This window comes from Vombatus ursinus, unplaced genomic scaffold, assembly GCF_900497805.2.
Source record: "Vombatus ursinus unplaced genomic scaffold, bare-nosed wombat genome assembly UNPS02014932.1, whole genome shotgun sequence".
In the NCBI taxonomy this organism is placed as follows: domain Eukaryota; kingdom Metazoa; phylum Chordata; class Mammalia; order Diprotodontia; family Vombatidae; genus Vombatus; species Vombatus ursinus.
Window position 1 is genome coordinate 10,566,720 of NW_020954710.1, and position 24,309 is coordinate 10,591,028.

Here is a 24,309-nt window from a genome sequence, read left to right on the forward strand (position 1 = left end):
TGCCCGGGATGCCCGGCGGGGCCGGGGGCCGGCCGCCCCACGCGCCGCCTCCCGCTCCCTCCGCCAGCCCCCCTCACGCTCCGGCTCTTACCTTCCGGCTTGTTTTCGGCAGCCATTTCCCCTCCGCGCGCCACATCCTCCTCCTCCTCCTCGCGACCGGGACCCCGAGCGCGCGCCTCGTACCGCCGCCGCCGGCCCAGCCACCCCGCCGCCGCCGCGCACCCGGCCTGGCCCCGCCCCGCGACCCACGCACCGCTCCCATTGGCGTACCGGCCCGCCAGTCATCGCTGCCGCCGCCAATCGCCCGGCACCAGGGGCCTCACTACTCTCCGGGAGGAGCGGCCTATCCTCGCGGCCCATTGGCTGCTCTCCGCCCAACGGCATGGCGGGATTGGTCGAGATTCGACGCCCCCTCCCCACCCACTCCCAGAAAAGCCCGCCTTCCCGACCTAAACAAAGCCGCTCAGTGGTTAGAGCCCAAGACAGCTGACCAATAGATACGGCGCCGACACGGAATATTTCCTCGAGGCCGGGACTTAGCTTTTGGATTGGGCGTTGCTACAGTGTTTCCCAAGCCGCCCAGGCCAATCAAAGGGGGTTCCCGGAGCTCGGGAACGGCGAAGGGAAACCCCGCCCCTTAGCGTGACCGTCACGGGGAAGGCGCGCGCTCATTGGCTGACTGGGGCTTTTCCCGCGTGCTCCCGGGGCTGAAGGACGTTCCCGGGGAAACCACTCTGGGCGCGTGGGGGTCCCGACGGTGGCGGCAGCGCCGCGCCGGGGCGGGGTTCTCCGGGATCCCACAGCGTGTCGGAGCCGCTGAGGGCGCAGGCGCGGGCGCAGCCGAGGCCCGAGCTCCGACCTCAGTCCAGCGAGACGTCGTGGGCCCGTGGGCCTGTGGGCTACTGGGCTCGGCTGGCCGCCAGGAGGCGCTGTCGCGCCACGCTCCTCCGTCCCCCGCTTCCCTTCCCCAGGGGCGCCCGTACCCTAGGCTTGCTAGAGTGTAAGCTTCTCGAGGGCAGGCTCTGCTCTGTCCCCACCGCCTGGCACGCGGTAGGAGGTGTGGGGCAATGGCCTTGCGGTCAGGAAGACCAGCGTATCACTATCCAATGTAATCACAGCTGGCGTTGATGTGGCGCTTTAATAGTGGTTTGCAAAGCGAATTTTAAAAATATGATCTCATTCCATCCCGAAAATCATTCTGGGAGGTTTATTATACCCATTTTACAGATGAGGAAAGAGGCGGAAGTGAAGAGACTTGCTCAGCTAGTAAGTGACTGAGGCTGGGTTTGAACTGGGGTCTTCCTGCCTCCAGGGCCAAGACTCTCCACTCTACAATCTGTTATTTGGCCCCAGGCATGTCATTTAACAGCCTCAGTTTCCAATCCTGTAAAACGACGGGGTTGGGCTAGATGGCCTCTGAGGACCCTTTCAGCTGCTTGCTCCCTTCTCAGTTCCCCACGTTTTCTAAGGGTCTCCATCTGTGCCCTCTGCACTCTCCCCAGCTCCCCCAATTTTCACTGGTCAGCCTGTGGCCTTGGTCCTCCACCAACTTTCTTTCTGTTGGCTATCCTGTACCCTCTGCATCCTCCTCCGCTGCCCCAGCTTCCAATGCTGCCTCTTCAGCCAGCCTCACCCTCACCTCTGCTCTCCCCCGAGCCCTCTCTTTTTGTGGGCACTAGGGGCACTATGGGTTCCTTCGCCGCCCCCCCCCAATTCTAGCAGTTAATCTTGCACCCCTTACCCCCTCCTCACCTCGGACTACATTCTATCACCTTGCTTCATCCTGGCCCTGCCAGTGGTCCCAGATCTGTTTGTGGTACCCTCCCCCCAGCTGTATCTCTTCCAGTGCACATCCTCTCTCTCTTTTCACCTTACCCCCAAAGGTTTGCCAATTTTTTTCTAGGCAAGTAGCGGACTCCCAATTTCATTTTGTTCGGGCTTTCCATGTGACCCAACAAACAGTTGACTCATAAGCTCCTAAGTTAAGATGAGGCATGAGAATAAAGTAATATATGAAAAAATTAAATACATTACACTTAAGAGTGAACCAAGCAAAATGTAGGCATTTACTTTTAAAAAAGAAAAACCTCAAAATTTTCAAAGCCCATAGCGTCCACTTGATCTGTTGCAAGTGTTTTGCTCAAAAATTAATTGCCAAACTATATTGGGAGCTTTAATTGTTTTTCTTTAGTGCAGGGGAGGGTTCAGTCAGAGAAATAAGGGAAGCCTCTTTCCAGAAGTGATTGTAATATAAGACAAAAGGCATCGATAAAACATTTTTTTTTAAATAAAGTAGCAAGCTAGAAAGATTAACTTCAATTGCACAGAGGAATCCTAAGAAATAAAGCTTAGGATGGCAAGTGCATCCAGCATGAGGGGAAGAAATGAAAACAGTCACAAACTCTATCTGAAAATTCTTGCCACCTCAAGTAAAACAGTAAACACAGCAAATGGAGAGAATCCTAACTGCAAGGTGAGATGCCAACATACGGCACTTAAAATCAAAACACCTACCACCTTCAGAGCCACTCAAACATAATGCAGGTGGGCAGGTAATAGAGGAAAGAGAAATGAGGCTGCTGACTCTGGTAGTTAGAAAAGGAGGGGAAATTGAATTGAAGCAGTTTTCCATCCCCAACTATGTGGATGTATTTCTTCTCTTGTAACAATGAGAGCAGCTTCTTGTACTGCATATATCTATTCCCTCCCAGCCGTTAGTGGGAGTTAGCTGAATCAGTGAAAGAAAAGTCCCCTCCTAGACATTTTGGTGCTAGGGCTATACTGTCAATGTGTATTTAACTTGAAACGATAAAAACAGCCTCCTTTCTTACAGCAGATCATCTTTGTTTTTTTTTTCCCTAGTCTCCTCAAGTAGAAATTTCTCAAGTTTTCCAGAAATAAAGATGTTTCCCAAAATACTACATAAACTGCCGCCCACAAAGCTCTTGTTTTTAGCCTTAATGTTCTTTGAAGAATGAAAGAGATCATCCAGAAACCATCGCATGGAGGTGAATAGTAGTAATGACTGGATGAAATGTTACATTTATCTTCTAAAAAGATTTTTGAGTTCTCTTCCAGTGATCTCTGCAGTAACATTATTATTATTATCATTATTGATGAGGATCGTAATAAAGTTGTCACTGGATTTATTGCCGTAAATTGCAAATTGTCTAAACCAGTCTAAGTGGATTGGAAGAAGAGGAAAATGTGAACTGAACCTCTTTCAAACACTAGGATTCCCCAAAAAAGAGGATTTTGATGAATTTTTAAGTATTCATGACTGATTGTTCCTGTGCTATCGCCCAAGATATTGTGGCTGAGGACACGGTAGAGCCTATTAGTTTTTGACTTGGTTTTTTTGTTGCCTTTTTCTGGGCACTGCATTATAAAAAGATAATGGCCCTCAACTATGTTCCAGGCATTATACTGGGTGCTTAAGGGACTGACAAAGAAAAGGACAAACTCCCTTCCCTAACAGGAGGAATAATCTGATAGAAGAGATAATAGCTAACATTTATATAATGTTTTAAGATTTGCAAAGTGCTTTACAAATATTATCTCGTTTGATCCTTACAATAACCCTGGAAGGTGGGTGCTGTTATTGTCCCCTTTTCAGAGATGAGGAAACTGAGAGAGGTTCACTCATTTGCCCAGAGACACACAGCCTACTTTGTAGTTGAAATGGGATTTAAATTCAAATGACTTAAATTCAACGAACTCCTAGTCCATCACTCTGCACTATGGCGCCCCCTAGCCGCCTGTAACGCATGTAATACAAGTACAGTATATTTCTCTTCCTAAGTTACAACCTCTAGTTCTGATGGGTAACCTATAGGACCTGCTATGGTCAAAATAAAATCACCACTTCGGATCATAGATTTCTAGCTGGAAGGAACCTTGGAGATCAAACCCCCGTATTTCAATAGAGTAGGAAACTGGAGGCCAGAGAGAATAAGTGACTTAACTCCAAAGTCACATAGGTAATAACTAACAGAGCTGGAAATTGCCCCCAGGTCAAGTGGGGCAGTATATAGAGTGCAGAGCCTGAAGTCAGGAAGACTCATCTTTCCAAGTTCAAATCTGGCTTCAGCCACTAGCTCTGTGACCCTGGGCAAGTCATTTCACCCTGTTTGCCTCAGTCTCCTCATTTGTAAAATGAGCTGGAGAAGGAAATGGTAAACCACTCCAGGATCTCAAATAGGGTCACGAAAACTGAATAACAGCAACATCTGACTCCAAGTCCAAATCATTTTCCACTGCCTCACTTGATAGCCAAACTCTGGGTGATGACCTTCTCTGAATTTAGAGATTCTGGACTTCAGAGGACAGGTACTGCCTGTTGCTTATTATCAAACCTTTGCACCTAACTTGGTTTCCGAACGGCACAGTTTAAGAAAGATATTGGTAAGTTTGTAGAGTCTTCAGAGAACACAGAATAGCGAAGGACCTTGAATCCATGTTATCTAAGCAAAATGTTGAGCCTGGAGAAGATATGAGATGGAGAGAAAAGGCGTAGCCACTGTCATCTATTCAAAAAGCTACCAGGCTGAAGATTTGTTCAGTTAAGCCCCAGAGTACAATGGGTAGAGGTCGCAAAGAGCCTAATCTAGGCTTGATGTCGGGAAAAACTTCTTGTTAAAAGCTGTCCAGCGACAGCTAGGTGGCGCAGTGGATAGAATACCGGCCCTGGAGTCAGGAGGACCTGAGTTCAAATGTGGCCTCAAAACACATAATACTCACTAGCTGTGTAACTCAGGGCAAGTCACTTAACCTCAATTGCCTTATCCAAAAAAAAAAAAAAAAAAACTGTCCAAAGGGGCAGCTAGGTGGCGCAATGGATAAAGGCCTTGGAGTCAGAAGGACCTTAGTTCAAATCCAGCCTCAGACACTTGGCACTTACTAGCTGTGTGGCCCTGGGCAAGTCAGTTAACCCCAATTGCCTAAGCCAAAAAAAAAAAAAAACCATAAAAACTGTCCAAAAGTGGAAAGGGTTGCCTGAATAGGTAATAGGTTCCTTCCCATTTGAGGTCTTTGGGCAGTCTGGAAGACCGCTTCCCAGGTCTTTCATAGCAGAGAATTGCTTTCAGGTATAGACTGGACTTGTAACCATGGAGGTCCCTTTCATCTCTATGATTCTGTGACTAGAAAAGCCTTCAACCATCCAGGGTCACCTGTATGACCTCATCTGAGGTCATAAGTCATCTGAGGAAGACTTTAGTAGAGAAAGACAAATACAAAACATGAAATAAAAATAATTGGTGTTGAAAAAGTTTTATGGGGGTTTGGAAGAAAAAGAGATGCCATCTAATTAGAGGTATCAGAGAAGATTTAATGAAGGAAATGATAGGTGAGTTTTCTTTATCTCCCTTAGTTGTTTTCCTTTGTTACAAGGGAGGGTTCAATTAGAATGAAGGTGGGTAGGAACTGGGAAGATGAAAATGAGGATGAGGGACCTGGGAGATCAAAAGAAAAGGATGAGTAAAGGCTTGGAGGTAAACGCATGCTTAGAAAATGGTCCATTTCAGGGGAACACTTACAAAAATAACTTCTGTTACAGGAAATAAGGGCTTTAAAAAAAAAAAAAAGTCTTTTGGTATCAGACCATGGAAAAGAACTTGGGATTCCATTCCAGCCTGCACCCCTGACTTGTCTCCACAGGACTTTCTGTATCATGCCATGGAAACCTGTTCATCCTGGCAGCTCGCTGTACCCCTGGACTCCTTACCGTCCACCCCTGCAATCTGTCTCTCTGATTGGTTGATTCCTCCCAACCCCTCCATTTTAAGGAGGATGCCCAGGCCAACCATGTCGTCCTTCCAGATTTCCTTGGCTGGGTCTCAGACAGAAACCTTACACACACACACACACACACACACACACACACACACACACAATTTGATGTCTTGTCTTCCCCCATTAGAATGTGACCTCCTTGAGGTCAGGGACTATATTTGTGCTTGTATTTATTTTCTCCATACCTACCACAGAGTAAGCTCGTTGACTTGACTCATTTTTAAAGGTCACATTCTGGGCCTCTGCCTACCTCAGTCTTTTGGTTTTGTGATGTTGGAGGTTGTGAGGCAGGGGAGCAGAGAGGAAGAATATTTTCAGCTCTCTTAAAACAGACCATTATGAACCCTTTCTATTTGTTTTATTAACATTTGCTAGATATTCTTTGTTATTCCTATCACTGCCTCCTGCAAACCTTAATTCACTATCTAATCTACCCTCATCTTGTCTTCCTCCATTTACGACTTCACTTGAGCATAATATTATAACTATTCTTGGCAAGAGACAGTCTTTAATTTTGTAAAGACCTATCAGGTCAAGGTAAATATAAACTGAAGATATTTGGGTCTAATGTCCTTGCTCAGCTCATTTGGAATAGAATTCGCCCCATCCCAGAAGCCTAAATTTTCTGGCCCAGGAAACTTGTTGATATGAAGTCAGTCAACAGCTCTGTACGCTCAGCGCTCACTCTACCTGCCCCTCCAGTAAAACAGATCTAAAGACTATGTCTTTTGCTTGCCTCTCGGTTGTGTCAACACACTCAACACCGTCCCAACAATAGAAGTTGCTGAAGTTGTTGTCTAAATAGTAGTTAAAATCTTCTTTAAAAAAAAAAAAAACTTTTCAGGGTAATTCAGCAATTGCTTAATATGTAATAGAGTACATTTGTTCTCTAGGGATCGTGGCCAGATGCTCCACATATGAACTTACTCCAATCATTTCTTGACTTTCCCTTTAAAATCAACTTCTTGGGGGCAACTAAGTGGAACAGTGGATAGAGCACCAGCCTTGGATTCAGGAGGACCTGAGTTCAAATCCGGCCTTAGACACATAACAATTACTAGCTGTGTGATCCTGGGCAAGTCACTTACCTCCATTGCCTAGCCAAAAAATAAGATAAAATCAGCTTCTTTCTTCTTCAAGATGTGGTTCCTCTAAACAGAGGCGGCTGGAGCAGGACCTGGAGTCCAGAACACCTGAATTGTTTTTGGTTTTGCTTTTTTTTAGGCAATTAGGGTTAAATAACTTGCCCAGGGTCACACAGCTAGTAAGTGTGAAGTGTTTGGTCTGAGGCCACAATTGAACACAGGTCCTCCTGACTTCAGGGCCAGTGGCCAGGGCCACTGCGCCACCTAGCTGCCCCAGGAGCACCTGAATTGATACTTCCTAGCTGTGTGACCCTGGGTAAGTCACTACTGCCCTCAGCCTCAGTTTCCTCAACTGTAAAATGGGAATCATAATAGTACCTACCTCAAAGGGTTGTTGTGAGGATCAATGAGATCTCAGCATAATACCTGGTATATAGTAAGCACTTATTAAATGCTTGTTCCCTTATCTCTAACTAGGGGTGTGCTGGAGCCAGAACTGGCTTTCAAGAGTAACTTGTTGGGGCAGCTAAGTGGCGCAGTGAATAGAGCTCTTGCCTTGGAGTCAGAAGGACCTGAGTTCAAATCCAGCCTCAGACACTTAACACTTACTAGCTGTGTGACCTTGGGCAAGTCACTTAACCCCAATTGCCTCACCAAAAAAAAAAAAAAAGAGTAGCTTATTAATTTTCAGGATAAACATTTATACTTCAAACATTGGCAAACTACAAATCAGAGCTTGATTTATTATTCTGTTCATTGTCTAGACTTGAAAAAGTGATGGAGAAAATATTAACAATGCAGATTAAATTTTAAAATGTGTCTTGTCAGTCAGTCAATAAACATTTATTAAGGGCACTGTGCTAAGCACTAGACAATTGGTTTTTTCTTTGTTTTTGGGAGTGGAGAGGGTGGAGCTCTCACCAGCACACCCCAGTCTATAACTCAAAGTATTCTTGCCTACAACAATGAGAGGTTAGATAGTTTGCCCAGGGTCAGCATGTGTCTAGGACTTGAACCCACCTCTCCCAGATTTCCATGCTAAATTACCTGTGAGCAAAATACCTGAATCCAGTGAAAGCTGCCCCCTACATTCTCAACAACTCTAGCTTGTGAAGGAAGGGTGGAGGCTGGAGACAAGTGGACCTCTGTGATCTGTAAGGGAAGGAAGAAGGATAGTTCCTGAGCCATTCCATTGTCCCTCTTCCCAAAGAGGGGTGGACAATTTTTTTTTTCTAATCCAAATTCAAGCACAATTTGAACTGTAGAATGGAGCAAAACACTTTGTTTGCATGCCTTTTCCATGTTCTCTGCCATGCACATTGTGAGTACTGTATAAATGTTAAGTCATAAGAATAATGTTAACAATAATAATTTTCCCCCTTTGGGAATGAAGCTTTGCTCTCCCTTCTCATTAGAGAGAAGCCCATCTACCTCCATGTTTCATCCTGAGGGAGTTAAATTGGGTGCATCACCATACTTAGAATGAGAACTCATTTTTAGAAGTAAATAGCGTAATCAAATATGGAGTCTTTGAAAGGGATTTCCCTCATTTATTAGAGGCCTGGCCATGAAAAGGCCTGGAGTTCTTATTAAAGGTCTATTACTTACTTTTAAAAATGATTGCTATGGTTTTATTATTCCTGTTTATTACTACTATCATTTTATTATTCCTATTTAATAAATGCTTGAAAATAAAGCTTTACTGAGTGCCTACCCTTTCTGGGATTTCATCCATTTAAGTTCATTCTTTGAAAAGTTGAACCTGAAATGAGACTAGCCCAAAGATTTCTCAAAGGGCAGTCTTCTTCAGTGACAGAGGAATTCTTTCTTCTTCATCTTGTCGAACATAATCACTCACAGATAGAGTCAATTTACTCTTTTGCCTTACTACTGGGCTATTTCCTTTTGCTGGCTGACTAACGTTTTCTAGGGCAGGTTGAAATTAATCATTCAGCACCCTGAGATTTTTCAGGCGAGCAAAAAACTGAAGCGTGGAAACAACAAAAACCACAATTCAAGCTGTAACTCTGACGACCTCACATTTGAAAAGAATCATGGAACTAACTTAGAATAATTTTGGGAATTTCTCTGAATAGCCCAAGATCTCAAGTGTTTTCATTCCAGAAATTAGGAGGTTTGTTCATTTGTTACCTAAGTAAAAGCTTTGGGTGTTAATTATTCCTGAACTGGCAGCAGGTTAAACCCAATGAGTGTCACTCAATGTCAAGGAAATCCACCATTCACCATCTTATTTCTGGATTCTCCTTAATCCCCTGGGGGACCCCCAATGAAATGTTCCAGGCCTCCTGTCTGAATTTTCTGGCTAAGTAGTTCTAAGGACCCTAAAGCTCTTCCCTTGTTTTGGTGTTTGAGTTTTTTGTCCTCCTGGACAAGGTTTTACAGCCGATCTTTCAAGCCTAAAAACCCACATCCTCTTCCCTCCAGAGCCTGGCGTCATAAATTCTTAATGGGCCAGACACTTCCCCTACTCCAAAGAGAATCCCACTTCTGGATCCTCAAGACCAGAGGGCAGGATTGGCTTTTCCCGTGCACAGCTCAGCATGCCCGACAATGTAAACTGGGCTCCTTCAGAGGAGCCAAGCAGACCAAGGCCCAGTGCTTGGGCCAGCCAGCCAGCGTACAAGAACAGATGTCAAGGGATATTGGCTGCAAAGAGGATCCAGAAATAAAGTAAAATTGCCCTGTCCTTTTAAAAATGGAAAATGCCTTGGCAGGGTGATATATTATTTGCCTGGCTGCATTTTCTCTCTGTCTCCGTCAAGGCTTGAAAAGTACTGGCACTTCTGCCTTCTGAAGCGAAGCTCGGTGTAACTGGACCACATCTAATGCCTGCACGATGCAAATGAAGATTGAGGCTGTTGTTTCCTTTGATGTGTGTGACTAAATGCTCAGAGGGGATATTTTCCTTTGGAGCCTTGGGAGGACGAAGCTTCTTTTAAAATACCTGTTGGCTTCCTGTTTTCATTGACAATTGAAGTTATTCCTGAGCTACAGACTGAAGCTGGGAGAGTGGTGATGAATGTCTTCCTCTGAGAAAGAGAACAGAGAAGAATACTTGAGCTGTGTTTGCAATGATTGTTAGAGTTCTTCGGGGAATCAGGGAACATAGAGAGCACATTAATGGTCGGCATTTTGCAATGGCCATCTTAGGCTTGCCTTCCAACAGTCTGAGAGCCACATCTGAGATTTTTATGTGTTTTTTTTTTTTTTCCTTTAGTGAAACGGCTAAGGCAGGGGCCAGGATTGAAGCCTACTTTCTTTGGAGCCAAGAGTTTTGAGCTTAGGAAACTGGTGGAGTTCACCTATTATGCAAGGGCAGAGATACAAATTTTATCAATTGGCACAAGGAAGAAGCCTGCTTAGCTGTTGACCATTCAGTTCCCACACCTAGTCTTTCCTGCCAAGAACTCATGAGATTTTAACGTCAGCAAGAATTGCCCATCTACACTGGTGCTGCTAGAATCTGAGATCCTCTCTGTATCAAGAATGCCTCTGAAGCCAGGATCATATACATACCAAATCAACCCAGCTGAGAGCTGCCAAAAGTATTTAGCGCCTCCAGATAACAGTTATTTATGGTGGGTACCTTATAATGGTGATCAAGATAATTATAATCATCCTCAGTTAATATTTCTTGAATGCCCAGTTTAAGTTAGGTACTATCCAAAATGAGAAGGAAAAGCAAGACAAAAATGGCACTCCTATAGTATTTAGGGTCAACTTCATTTATTTTTAGTTACTTTAGTAGATCTGTGATTGAATACATACATGTGGATGATACAGATTGTAACCCATCCACGTCTTCTCATCCCATTTGACTTTTGTCTATGTCCTCTAGTAAAGCTTCCACAATGGGTCCACCCAATATGCTGGTGACTTTCATTTAGATCACATGGTCCATACACAGGATCATCTATCAATTATCCCTCACTCACCACAACCAATACAAATCCTTTTTATCTTTGATGATATCTTTTATGTCATTTCTCCTGCACAATTCTTCCTCAGTAATATGCTATTCATGCCCGCCATGTGTCTCTCTGTGGGTTTTTGGGTGACCTGAAACTTCAAGTCTTTGGAGACTGTAGATTTTTTCCTCTTCTTTGAAGAGAATATTGTGCATGGTAGGTCATTCTGTTTCTAGGGATATTGAACAGAAGATCATTACAAAGAGTCAGTATGGTGTAGTTGAAAGAGGACTAGATTAGGAATCAGGAGGTCAAGATAATTAATAATAATAATATTAACTAACTTTATAACTAAGAGCTAGCTAATAATAACTTTACAAATATTATCTCATTTGAGCCTCACAACACTAGAAGGTAGGTGCTATTATTGTCCCCATTGCACAGGTGAGAAAACTGAGGTAGAAATTAAGTGACTTGCCCAAGGTCGCATAGCTAATAAGTGTCTTGCTTAAGTCTTCCTGACTCCAGATCCAGTTGTGTAATTCATCCTGACCTACTTTTCTGTCTTTATATTCTAGTAATACTTTATACAGGGCAGCTAGGTGTTACTATGGCCATGGCAAAGATACCAGAGTGGTTTGCCATTTCCTTCTCCCGCTCATTTTACATATGAGGAAACTGAGGCAAACAGGGTGAAGTGACTTACCCAGGGTCACACAGCCAGGAAGTGTCTGAGGCTGGATTTGAACTCAGGAAGATGAGTCTTTCTGACTCCAGGCCTGGTGCTCTGTGCAGTATGGCGCCCTCCAGCTGCCCGTCATCCTTCTGTGATTATGTCTACTTTGCCCCGTATCTATCTTCTTTGTACATAGTTGTTTCCATATTGTCTCTCCAATTTGATTTTGAGCTCCTTGAGGGCAAAGATTGTTTTTGCCTTTCTTTGAATCCCCAATACTTGGCACAGGGAGTGCCTGGCATATAACAGGCCCTTTAAAAATGCTTCTTCACTTGACTTGAAAATCCTGCAAATACCTTAAGGAGCCATGATTTTATAAGCATGTACTTCCTCCAGGAGCAGCTAAGTGGTGCACTGGATAGAGCACTGTGCTCTACCTCATGAGGACCTGAGTTCAAATCCAACCTTACTAGCTGTGTGACCCTGGACAAATCATTTAACCCTGTCTGCCTCAGTTAGTTTCCTCATCTATAAAATGAGCTGGAGAAGGAAATGGCAAGCCATTCCAGTATCTTTGCCAAGAAAACCCCAAATGGGATCACAAAGAGTCTGAACAACAACAACAAATTTCCTCCACCATGACGCTCAAAACCCCTCTGGCCCTTAGTCACTGTCTCCATGAGTTATTGTGGCTTAAAACATAATTGATCTGTGGCCAACCTGGTGACCTCAGCTCTGAGTCAACCTTTCTGAACCTCTTTTTCTTTATCTACAAATGAGTAAGTTGGAGTAGATGACCCTTTCAACTCTGAATCATTGATACCATGAGTCTTTCTGAACTTAACTAGGCTGATTCTCGAGTGAGACACCTACCATTGATCTCCAACTCCATACTTAAAACCTTTCAGATTGATACAACCTACTAAATCTTGTACCCCTCTGGGATAACCTGAAATATCCTTGAGCCACCTCCAGATCACAAGATAGCATCAGAACAGGATTTTGGTGGAGGTTTGAAAGTCAATCATTAGACATACATTGAATGCTGAGTCTACATTCCTCTGGCCTAGCTATCCATACCCAACCCAAACCAGATTCTAAGTCCTGAGAAAGATCCTTGTGCAATTACAGTCATGCCTGTTCCCTAGATGGAGAGGTCATCTCCCCCTGAGTAAAACCTAATTTTATACATTATGTAAACTGTATACCAATATGATGTCATGGCAAATCAGCATAATAGGATACAGTCACACTTTGCTGTGCCTCTATTTTCAGAATAGAGACTTTGCTCTATTTTTCCAAATAAAGTCCTGTAGATTTGATTACAAATGGAGAAATGATATGCATTAACTTTCAATTCGAAGCAATAAGCATTAATCGTTTATTATGTGCCGGACACAAAGGCAATAAATAGAAATAACAGTCTCTCCCCCCAGGGATCCTTTATCCCCCTGGGGAGATACTATAGATATAGATACACACAGATATACATACACAGATATATACATATACAGATATATATAGATATATATAGATATACACATATATAGACACACATACACATATGCATATATATGAAAATAAAAAATAATTTGAGGACAGAGTAAGTAGAAAGAACCAAGATAAAAAAATTCCTTAGGAAATAGCATCTGAGATGGCCTTGAAAGAAAGCTGAGGGTGACTTAGTTTACCAATTCCAATGTCACTTACCCTGAGATCCAGGATCCCTAAGGGGTCCATTGGCAGATTTTAGAGGATCTTTGAATTTGGTTTTTTTAAATATTTTTAGAACTATATTTCAACATAATTGGTTTCCTTTATAATCCCATGTATTTGTTTATTGTGCCTTTAGAAACACTAGTCTACAAAGGCGTCCATAGGTTTCCTCGAACTGCAAGAGAGGTCCATGACACAGAGAAAGCTTAAAACCCCCCTGCCTTAGAGGACAAGAGAAAAGAGGCTAAAAGGGTCACAAATTCAGAGCTAAATTTAGACTTTAATTCAGCCACTTTCGAGAGGTTTGCCAGAGCCGCACGGCTACTGCGCATCTGAGGCAGGATTTGAATTCCCGAGTCCCATTCTAAGACTTTCTTCACTACCCGGGAGTGCCCTCATTTCATAGCTTTCTGCAAGGCCTGTGAATACCGCCTCCACAGTGTTTCTTACAATCATCTTCTCCTTTTCGTCCACCTCTCCTAATCACTAAATGGGTGCTGTTCAGACAAACTGAGTCCTGTTAAAAGCCTTAGTTTGAAAAGGCCAATGTCCCCCACTGCATCCAGAGCCATCTCCAGTCATGCTGATCCATGTCTGGCCACTGGACCCAGATGGCTCCAGAGGAGAGAATGAGGCTGGTGACTTTGCACAGCCCTACCTCACTAAAATCCAATTCACTTGCAAGTCATGGCATCACCTCCCTGATGTCATGGTCCTCTTGGAGAACAGAACACAAACAGCAACAGCAGCACTATCCTAGCTCATTGCTTCTCATCTTTTCTAATAGTGTCCCTACTTACTCCCTAACTCCAGGTACTCTCCACCACCGCCAGTATCAATACAATCATGTCAGGTTTCCTACACCACAGTACCACCCATGTGATACAGCTCAAAAAATCTCAGTGGCTCCCGACTGCATGCTGAATTCAGTCCAGATTCCTTAAATTGGGTTCAAGGCCCTCTTTGATTTCATACCAAACTAATTTCTGTATCTTCTAATAAGCCCTTATATGCGTAGCCTGGAATCAAGAACATCTGAGTTCAAATACAGCCCGGGCACTTGCTAGCTGTATTACCTTGGGTAAGTCACTTAACTCTGTTTGCCTCAGTTTCCTCATCTATAAAATGAGCTGGAGAAGGAAATGGCAAACCACTCTAGTATCTCTGTCAAGAAAGCCCAAATGATATCATGAAGAGTTGGACGTGACTGATAATCAGCTGAACTGAATTTTGTTCAAAATGAATGGAAACAACAAAAAAAGCTGGGCAGTGGATAGAGCACTGGGCTTGGAGTTAGGAGGACCTCAGTTCAAATGCGGCCTCAGACACATAACACTTACTAGCTGTGTGACCCTGGGCAAGTCACTCTACCCTGTTTGCCTCAGTTTCCTCATCTGTAAAATGAGCTGGAGAAGGAAATGGAAAATCACTCCAGTATCTTTGCCAAGAAAACCCCGAAAGGGGTCACAGAGAGTCAGGCACAACTGAACAACAATACTTCATACAGGCCTTAAGCTGTAACAAAACTGAATAAGATGTGCCTTTGAAAATACTTTTTCTTCAGCCTGGAATGCCTCCTCTTCCATTTCCACCTGTCCAACTCCCACCTATCTATCAGGGTTGAGCAGAGATGCTCTCTGCTTCCTGAGTCTTTCCATGAGCCCTTCAATCACTTGTTTTTTACCTCTTGTGGCAGTTCTATTCAGCTTTACACTCCCTATGTGTATGCCTGTCTTGCCTCTTTTACTGCTAATAATGACCGGCATTTACATAGCCGGTAATTACTTTTACTTTTGCAAAGCGCTTTACAGCCTCCCATTGGATCCCCACAACAACCTGCTGAAGCGGGTGGTGCAAATGTTATAATCTCCATTTTACAGACCGTAGCTCAAGGGCCGAAAGGGAGCTCACAGGTTATCAATCCAGCCTCTCACTTTACAGACGAGGAAACTCAGGCGTCGAGAAGTTCAACAACTCGATCATTCCCCAATAAAGAAGCAATCCAAAGATACGACCAATCATCCCTCTAAAGAAAAACTGCAAACTTGGACAACCACGTGAAAGAATGCTCCGAAGCACTAATAATGAGAAAAATGCAAATCAAAATAATATTGAGGTTTCACTTCCCGCTTGACAAATTAGCAACGATACCAAGAGATGAGAATATTCGATACTGCCGGGGTTTTGAAAATATATGCCCACTCGTACATTGTTGGTGAACCTGTGAATCCTGCACAACCATTCTGGAGAGCAATTTGGAATTGTACAAATGAAGTGACTGAAATTCCCAGAGATCTCATTGAGAGGCACATACCCTAAGGAAGTCATTAACAAAAAGGGAGGCTCCATGTGTACCCAGATATTTACAACAGCACTTTTTGTGGTAGCAAAGAACTGGAAACAAAGTAGATGCCTCTTATATGGGGAATGGCTAAATAAATTGTGGTACTAGAATGGAATGCTACTGAGCTACTAGAAATAATAAATGTGATGGATAAAGAGAATCATGGAAAAACTTTCATGAACTGATGCAAAATAAAATAAAAAGAGTCAAGAAAACAATGTGCCCAGTAATTACAACGATGGATATAGAAAAAACAACCACAAAACAATGAAAAATGAATGTTGCAAAATTATAATGAATGAATTATAATGAATTATAAAGAAGAAAGAGAAGACGCTCTTTTGTTATTGTTGTTGTTCAGTCATTTTCAGCTGTGTCCAACTCTTTGTGACCCCATTTGGGGTTTTCTTGGCAAAGATACTGGGGTGGTTCACCATTTCCTTCTCCAGCTCATTTTACAGATGAGGAAACTGAGGCAAACAGGGTGAAGTGACTTGCCCAGGGTCACACAGCTGAAGTGTCTGAGGCTAGATTTGAACTTAGGTCTTCCTGACTCCAGGGCCAGCACTCTATCCACAGCATCACCTAGTTGCCCCTAAAGACACCTCCTACCCGACCAACCCTTTTGCAGAGGTGGGATGTCTACAAGTGTTGTTGGCTGTATATATTTTCAGACTTTTTTTGCTGTATTGATCAGTTATGCTAATTTTATTCTCTTTTTTATTTTTTTCTTTAAAAATGCTATTTGTTCTTTGGGATAGCTCTCTGGAAGGGGAAGGAAAGGGATACTAGAATAAGCTATGGTGATATGAGAAAAAAGATACCAATAAATATGTATTTTAAAAAAATAAATGTTATAAAATTACAAGGAACCAGGTTGGTCCCAAAGAAAAGTTTTGAGAAGACACTTTACCCCACGTACACACACTCCTTTGCAGAAGTAGGTCAACAGCTGTGGAATTCTTCATGTATTGCTAAATTTTCCTGATATTTTCATTGGTTTTTAATTTTTTTCTCTTAATATTTCTTTTTTAAAAATCTGTGGGGATAGCTAGGTGGCACAGTAGATACAGTACCAGCCCTGTGGTCAGGAGGACCTGAGTTCACATCTGGTCTCCAGCTGTGTGACTCTGGGCAAGTCCCTTAACCCCAATTGCCTCACCAAAAAAAAAAAAAAAAAATCTGTGATCCAAGGATGGCTTGACAAAAGTAGGCATGGGTGGAATAAAGAGAGAAATGTAGGTGATATAAAAACCAATTATATGAATAGGGATTTATTTTTAAAGAAAAGATCGTATTTAAGTAGTACCAATGGTAGGATTTGAACCCAGGGCTCTCCTAATGCCACCATTGACTCTCTTTCTATTAAGCCTCTCTACTTTTTCTTTATTAGATTTATAAGCTACCTAAGGGCAAAAACTACATTTTATTTAAGTTTATATCCCCTTACAGTGATTGGCATATAGTAAGAATTCAAATTTTTCTCCTTGCTCACCCTCCCAGCCCCATTCTTATGGGTCCCCAGAGGGTGGCTGGCTAGTGGTTTCCTCAGGATTCTAGGGGTAACTCTGGAGAGTTAGAAGTTTCTCTCTAATATTCTCATGAGCCCCCATCTGGTATGTCATTTGATCAGTTAGTATCTCCTCAATATCAATGAATTGATTAGCTTTTACAAAGGAATATTTACTGAGAAGGTATAGAAAGAAGTGAAATACAACCAAAACCCAAACTGAGAGTACACTCTCCCCTCTACACATTTTGGTCACTGGGGAGAGTAAGCTTAGACATCCTCTTCCAGTTTATTTTTGGATGTGGCATAGCTAATAAATGAGTCACTCCCTTGCTTGACACCCCCTTGTAGGACAGAGCTTCTCCTTTGGTGCTCTAGGTGAAACAGGTTGCTTCTCAGGACTGACTTCTCCTTAAGACTTACCAGTTCTTGCTGCTGAAGGAACCCCTGAAGACATTTACAACTGTTTTGGAGCTCATGTGGTCGTAACTGCATCTCCAGTACTCATTCACCTAATATCAGGAAAGAATAAACATGACAAAGAGAGATGCCATGTGTTCATGGGACATATGGTGACTGAGTTGGGGAGAGGTTCCACCACCGAACAGCTCATAGCAGTTCTTCCTCTTTGAAAGCCATCAGGGAAAAGAAGAAGAAGGAAAAAACAAAAAAGAAAGCCATCAGGGAGAATACAGGGAGTGTTCATCCCATTTAAGTCCTTTGTATACATCCTTATTTCCAGGTCAGCAGTCATTTAAAAGGCTTTTCATCACCATAAATGAGCTGATAAAAAATTGTACATGGTCTGACCTGAGCAGGGAAAGAGCCTCCCATCTCACTATTGTGAAGCAAGTGTACCAAACTGCCATGCGGATTGGCAGGAGGCAGGGTATAGCATGCATACTCTACGGCTCACTCAGGGCAGCCAAGTGGCACAGTGGATAGAGCACTGACCCTGGAGTCAGGAGGACCTGAGTTCAAATCCAATTTCAGACACATAACACTTACTAGCTGTGTGACCCTGGGCAAGTCACTTAACCCCAATTGCCTCACCAAAAAAAAAACAAAACAAAAAAAAAAAAACACCACACAGCCCACTTGTGGCCTGCCAAAGGATTTCAGGTAGCCCATGAAAAATGTAGAGGATGTGAAAGAAAGTAAAGATGTAAAGAGTGTTTTGTCCTCCTTCCACTACTCATATAGTTTTAACCCGCCTTCCACTAGTCACTATTGCTCCTGTCATGTAATTTGGCTGGTATGTTGCCACTGTGCACTCTCTATTTGTCATCTGACCACAGCAACTAAAGATTGTCAATCTGTCTCTAGTCTGAGAGGAGCGAGAGTCTACATTTTTGCTGTGTTTTTGGTCATTACTGGCATTGAACAGGGACAAAATGAGTGCAGCCACACGCCAACGACACTGACGCCCTGTATGCCATGAGCGGCAACAATTCAAGGGCTTCGTCCCCTCCCTTGCTGTATGGCCGCCCTCCAACTTACATGAGTGTCTGGCACTCTCTCCAAGGTCAGACACTCAGTCCAGTATTTCTTTGTATGTTAGTAGTTGCTGTGGAGATTTTTTGGTTCTAACAATAAAGTTTTTGGGGTGATTTTGTAAAATAGTTGTAAAAAAAACCCTGAAGATTGAATCAGAACATAGAATGTTTAATCTGGAGTGGACAAAAAGATACTTGTTTACTTACATGAGTGACAAAATATTGTGCCTTGTTTGCCAAGATGTAATAACCATTCTGAAGGAATACAATCTTCGTCCACATTTCAAATCAAAACACCCTGACTTAAGCAAGTTGGACACCAATGAAAAACAAATTAAAGCGCCCAAATTGTTGAAAAATCTCAGTGGGGAGCAACAGTTTTTCAAGAAAACAAACTCAGAAAATGAAGCGGCTACTAAGGTTAGTTTTCAGATTTCTAAAGAGACTGCTGCTGCTGGGAAGTCTTTTCTTGACGGTGACTTCATAAGGAAGTGCTTGCTGATTGCAGCTTCTGGATTATGTCCCAATTTAAAAAGTGTTTTTGAGAAATAGTTTAATCATTAATTATACCTTTACTTGGAAAGTGAGCCCCTAAAAACCTATCTGCAGCCTGAAGAAGTTTAACCTATTTTAATTTTGGCCCTTATCTACTGCCAAGTTATGCAAATCTGCTCTAAGGCCTGGGTACGCATTGGCCAGTCCCCCATTACATTTGTAAAATGAATGAGTTATTAAATATAAATCTTTATTTAGGATTAATTTCTTTTAGTCAGGAGAGCTAAATAGAAATTTGATAGAGAAAAAACTTCCTTAATTTCTATTACACTATAGACATTTTGTCATTTGAAGCTTTTTTTAATGTGTTAATTTTCTATTCTTATTTAATATTATTATTGGCTACATATTATCATAAATAATATCTAACATTTACATAGCACTTTAAGATTTACAAGACTCTTTCTTCACAAGAACCCAATGATGCAGGCAATGTAAGTATGATGATCCCCATTTTGCAGGTAAAGTAACTCAGGCTCAGAAAATTAAATAATGTGTTGAAGGTCATACAGCTAGTAATACAAGAACCATAACCAGAACTAAGTCTTCTGCTTACTAAACCATACTCCTCTCAAATATACAACTTTCTTAGGCCCTATGACCTAGTGTCTTCACCTAGACTCATTCCAATTTATAATCATTGTATTCCTCACCCCTGGATTATGAAAAACTTTCTACCACTTCATTGTCCTTACCAAAGCCTGGCTTCCATTCTCTTGAATGACCTTTGATGTTCTTTGTCCCTCCTCTGCCCTACCCCCACAGGACCACTCATCCTTGGGTAGCCAATATTCCCATATTCCCTTTTGTCCCCTCGAGAAACTTCCTTTTAGGAAAAGAGCTGACAAACTCATACTTTGCCTTTTTCCCCAAGTTACACTTCCTAAGAAGTATATGTAGTCACCTGGAACCAAGCTTCTCTCTAGGGCAGCTGATTTCCTCTCTAAAGCCAGTTCTCCCTTCCGTTGGTGCTGTCTAACTGGAACCTTTCCATCATGGCACCAGCAAACTGTCACCACGCTATCTAGTGTTTACTTTTAATTTGCTCTGAAAGTAGTAGAGATGAGAACAGCTACCAGATGAATTTTAATAATTTGGTAGCCAGTGACTTTTATCAGAGAACTGGAAACCAGCCAAATGACTGTTCTATTATTTCTTGATTATCACATTCTTAATTCAAATTCAGTGCATGTGCTGGAGGGAGAAAGGGAAGGGTTGGTTTAGGTTTTTCTTTACTGTACGTGGGCAGCCCTACCTACAGCTGCTGAGTATTCAGAACGCAGATGTGTCAGAAGCTGGAACTGTCACTAAGTGAGTAATACAAACCCTTTTGCCATGGAAGATATTGCTGGATAATCCATTTGCCTTCTAATTTCCAGTCAAAGTTGGGGTGGAGGAAGAGGGGTGGGAGAGGAAGTTAAATACTAGAAAGTTTGAAGGGAAAACTTTCATTGTTGTTCCCTTGTAGACATCCTTAAGAGCTTCCCAACTATAATGATTTGCCATGCTTAGTTAATATGCACAAATGTGAACTGTGCCATATGCATCCAGTTATTCTGCCATGGGTATCCAATACATAACATATATATAGTTGCTATGGCAAACATCAGAAAGCCAGATGACTTACATGATTCTGAATGGCTATAATGACAATGTTGGATCCCCCTCATTTTTATGTGAGTTGCAAAGTTTCGTGGCAGACAAAACAGGAGTGAAAGATGCCAAGTGGTTGTTGAGGGGAGGGGTGGTTTAATGTGTAGTCAGAGGAGAAATAAAAGGGTTGAGAATATTATGCACTGGAAAAGAAACGCAAGCGCTGTATATAATGGAGACCTGCGGCTTCATGTACAATCCTCTCTGATCTATCATGTATATGGGAATGCCCATTCTATTTTTTATTTATTAAGTTCAAAACAAAAAGGAAAAAAAATTTAAAGGTACAGGGGGGGTCTTTGGGGATGTTTCTGTGGCTAGCACCATTTCCAGCGCTTAATAAATGCTTGCTGGTTGACTGATTGCAACAACAACAAAACCAAAATTGTCCTCGTGTAGTGGAAAGAGCTCTGGATTTGGAGTCAAAGATCTGAGCTCAATCTCACTTCTGTACCATTTCCTAGCTAGCTCTATGTCTCTGAGCTTCAGTTTCTTAATCTATAAAATGGGAAGAAATTGACCTACCTCGCAAGTCAGTGTACAAACATTAATTAAGCAACTACTATGTGCTTTCTGTAGAAGGTGGGATTTTAGCTCAGACTTGAAGGAAGCCGGGAGGCAGAGATGAGGAGGAAGAGCATCCCAGGGATGCAGGACAGCCAGTGAAAATGCCCCAGAATCTGGATGCAAGGAACATCAAGGAGGCAAATGTCAATAGATTGTTCAGTACCTGGTGGGGAGTAAGGAAAGGTAGGAGGGGCCAAGTTATAAAGGACTTTGAAGGAACAACAGAGTATTTTACATTTGATCCTGAAGTGATGGGGAGCTGCTGCAGTTTATTGAATGGAAATGGTGGAGGAAGAGCCATGGTCAGACCCAAGCTGGAGGAAGATTAATTTGACAGCTGAGTAGAAGATGGGCTGGGGGCAGCCAGGTGGCTCAGTGGATAGAGCATCGGCCCTGGAGTCAGGAGGACCTGAGTTCAAATCTGGCCTCAGACACATAATACTCCCTAGCTGTGTGACTCTGGGCAAGTCACTTAACCCCAATTGCCTCACCAAAAGAAGAAGAAGAAGAAGAAGAAGATGGGCTGGATGAGGCAGAGTCAGGAAGCAGGAAGACCAATCAGAAGACTGTTGTAATGGTCTAGGTATGAAGTGATGAGGACCAATTCCAGTGTGGCTGCCGTATCAAGTTAAGAGGATTAGATGAGACCATTTGCCTTTATAAAGATCTCTGCAAACTCTAACATACTATTATATAGATATTAGCTATTGTTACTATGCTAACTGCCCTTTTGGCTTAGTGACCCTTGATGCCTCAGTTAGGGTTCTTTCTGCTAGGGAATAAGAAAATCCCCATGCAATTAGCCCAATTTACAGTTTCACACGCATAATTACACGATAACTTTTTCGTTCAATGAAAGTTAGCAATAAAATCTACAATGCTTAAAAGCATAGAGTGTCCCTTTAAAGCCAATCAAATGTATCAGACATGATTATTTGTTCAGACAGATACAGAGGTTCTTTCAGGGGTCATAATCTACTTCTTCCTGCACCCCCCATCCCAGTCCAAATAACTTGACCATACCACAGCTTGGAAGATACGTTCTTAGAATTTAAAGAAAAGCAGAGATGGTCTGGAATTTTAACTAGGCTGGGGGTGCTGAGTCAGCATTTATATAACAGATCATATTTTCTTCATATCAGCCCTCAGAGGCAAGCCACAGTGCGGTTCTCCTCCAGGTACAGAGAGGGAAATAATTTGCCCAGGATAACCCAGTGAGTCAGTAGCAGAGACACTAATAGAATTCCTTCCATTTCCACTCCATTGCTCAGGCCCTACTTTTTGCAGGTAAAAATCACTTCCAGTTACAATGAAGAGACTAGGCTAGGGAATGCCTTTCCTCTAAGAGAGCTCTGCTCCACCAGGATATAAAGGGAGCAATGATAAGGCCCCATTCTGCATTCTGGTGGGGACTGCCTGAATTCCAATAAATGTCAGACAAGGGACTCTGAGAAACAGCACATTGTCTATAAGACCAATATTCTTCTTCTAGCCACATCATCTCCTAGGCTTCCGTGACAATCTAGTTTCCAGTTGACAATTAAGTTGCACAGAGAAATATGTAATAAAAATCTATCAGAAGAAGGGAGGGTTGAGATTTTGATCGTGGTAGCTCCTGATTCTTGCAAGGAGTACTCCCCAAACCGCAGGATGTGATTACAGGGCATGAGCCTTTGAGAGGGGCAATTTCCCATAGAAAGGGTGGGTATGTCCAATGGCACCTGGCTGAGCAGACCCAGAGATCCTGGTTGGCTTCCAGTGACTCAGGCTGCCTCCAGGATGATCACCTGACTAGGACTCAGGAGGACAACGTCTTGTCTGGGCAAGGGCTTTTCCACACAAGCTGATGGACCATTCTATCATCCTTTGGATTTTGTTTTTACCTCTTCTTATTCAAAAGCTAAACCTGCCCAAAACAGAGTAGAGCAGATGTGTGTATGTATGTGTGTGCGTGTGTGTGTGTGTGTGTGTGTGTGTGTGTGTGTGTGTGAGTGTATTTTAAGGGAGTGATGTAAAGGGAGGGAGAGAAAATCCATTCAATTAGACATTCTTTTCCCTTCAAGGAACTGGAAAGGGATGCCTGGGATAGAAGTATGTGGGAGTCTCCCTGTAGGTGCTTGCAGGTGGACTGAGAAGAGAAATCCTGAGAATCCCCTTTCCCCACCAAAGAAATAGCAGTAACTGGGGCTCTGATAGATTTCCCACACAAATATTCCATGGCAGAAACAGGCATGTGTATGCCCACTTAGCCTGAAAGAGAAGTTTTTAGATGATGTGCACAAACCCCAGACTCCCATGGAGAAGAGGGCAGATTACAAATTCCCCAGATCATGTCATTCTGGCATCTACCCTTCTAACCAGAGAAGGAAGTTTTCCTGGGCAGTGCCAGCTTTGGGGGTGGCTCAGAAGTAACCCTAAATTTGAGAGCTCCCAAGTTTGAGTGTTAGGGGAATGGATTTCTAGAGAAATGAGGGAAATGTCCTGATGCAGCATGCTGCTTGGAGAAAGGAAAGGATTGTCTGTGTGTTTTCTGACTTGGAGAGCAAAAAGAGGGAGTTATTCAATCGGGGCAGGTCCGATGGAAAGAGGATTGTTTCTCGAGAGCCCCAAAACATATGTTTGCCTTCTGAGGACAATCCAAACCCCAGGGAATTGCTACATTTGAGAGTGGGTATAGGAGCCTATGGGAGGAACTGGGATCCACAAGAATGTCAAAGGTTTGCCTTGGGGGCAAGCCCAAATCCAGTTCCCTCTGGACTGGAGATGCTATGGTAGATGGTGTGAGTGTTTTATGTGTTTCTTATCTGTTTACCAGCTCCTCTGAGTCCTTTCGTTCTTCTGCCTTTTCTTTGGGATAAAATAAAAGTTGTCCTTCTCATTTATTTGCCTTGCTACTTTGAGTGACTGTACAGCGGCTGGGATCCTGTTACTCACATTTGGGGAAACCTAGACATGATCCAATGCCAGGTGGCGCCATAGTGCAGA

General features: G+C 42.9%; 1 protein-coding gene across 1 annotated transcript in view; it reads right to left on the minus strand.

The window, feature by feature from the left end:
* The window catches only part of CAMTA1 (calmodulin binding transcription activator 1), a 1,293,563-nt gene extending 1,293,374 nt beyond the window's left edge, over positions 1–189 (minus strand). The window contains exon 1 of the mRNA XM_027843932.1: positions 92–189. Within this exon, the coding sequence (XP_027699733.1) occupies positions 92–136 (45 nt within the window). The 5' untranslated portion in view covers positions 137–189. The remainder of the gene's footprint in view (positions 1–91) is intronic.
* Positions 190–24,309: the final 24,120 nt, after the last annotated feature.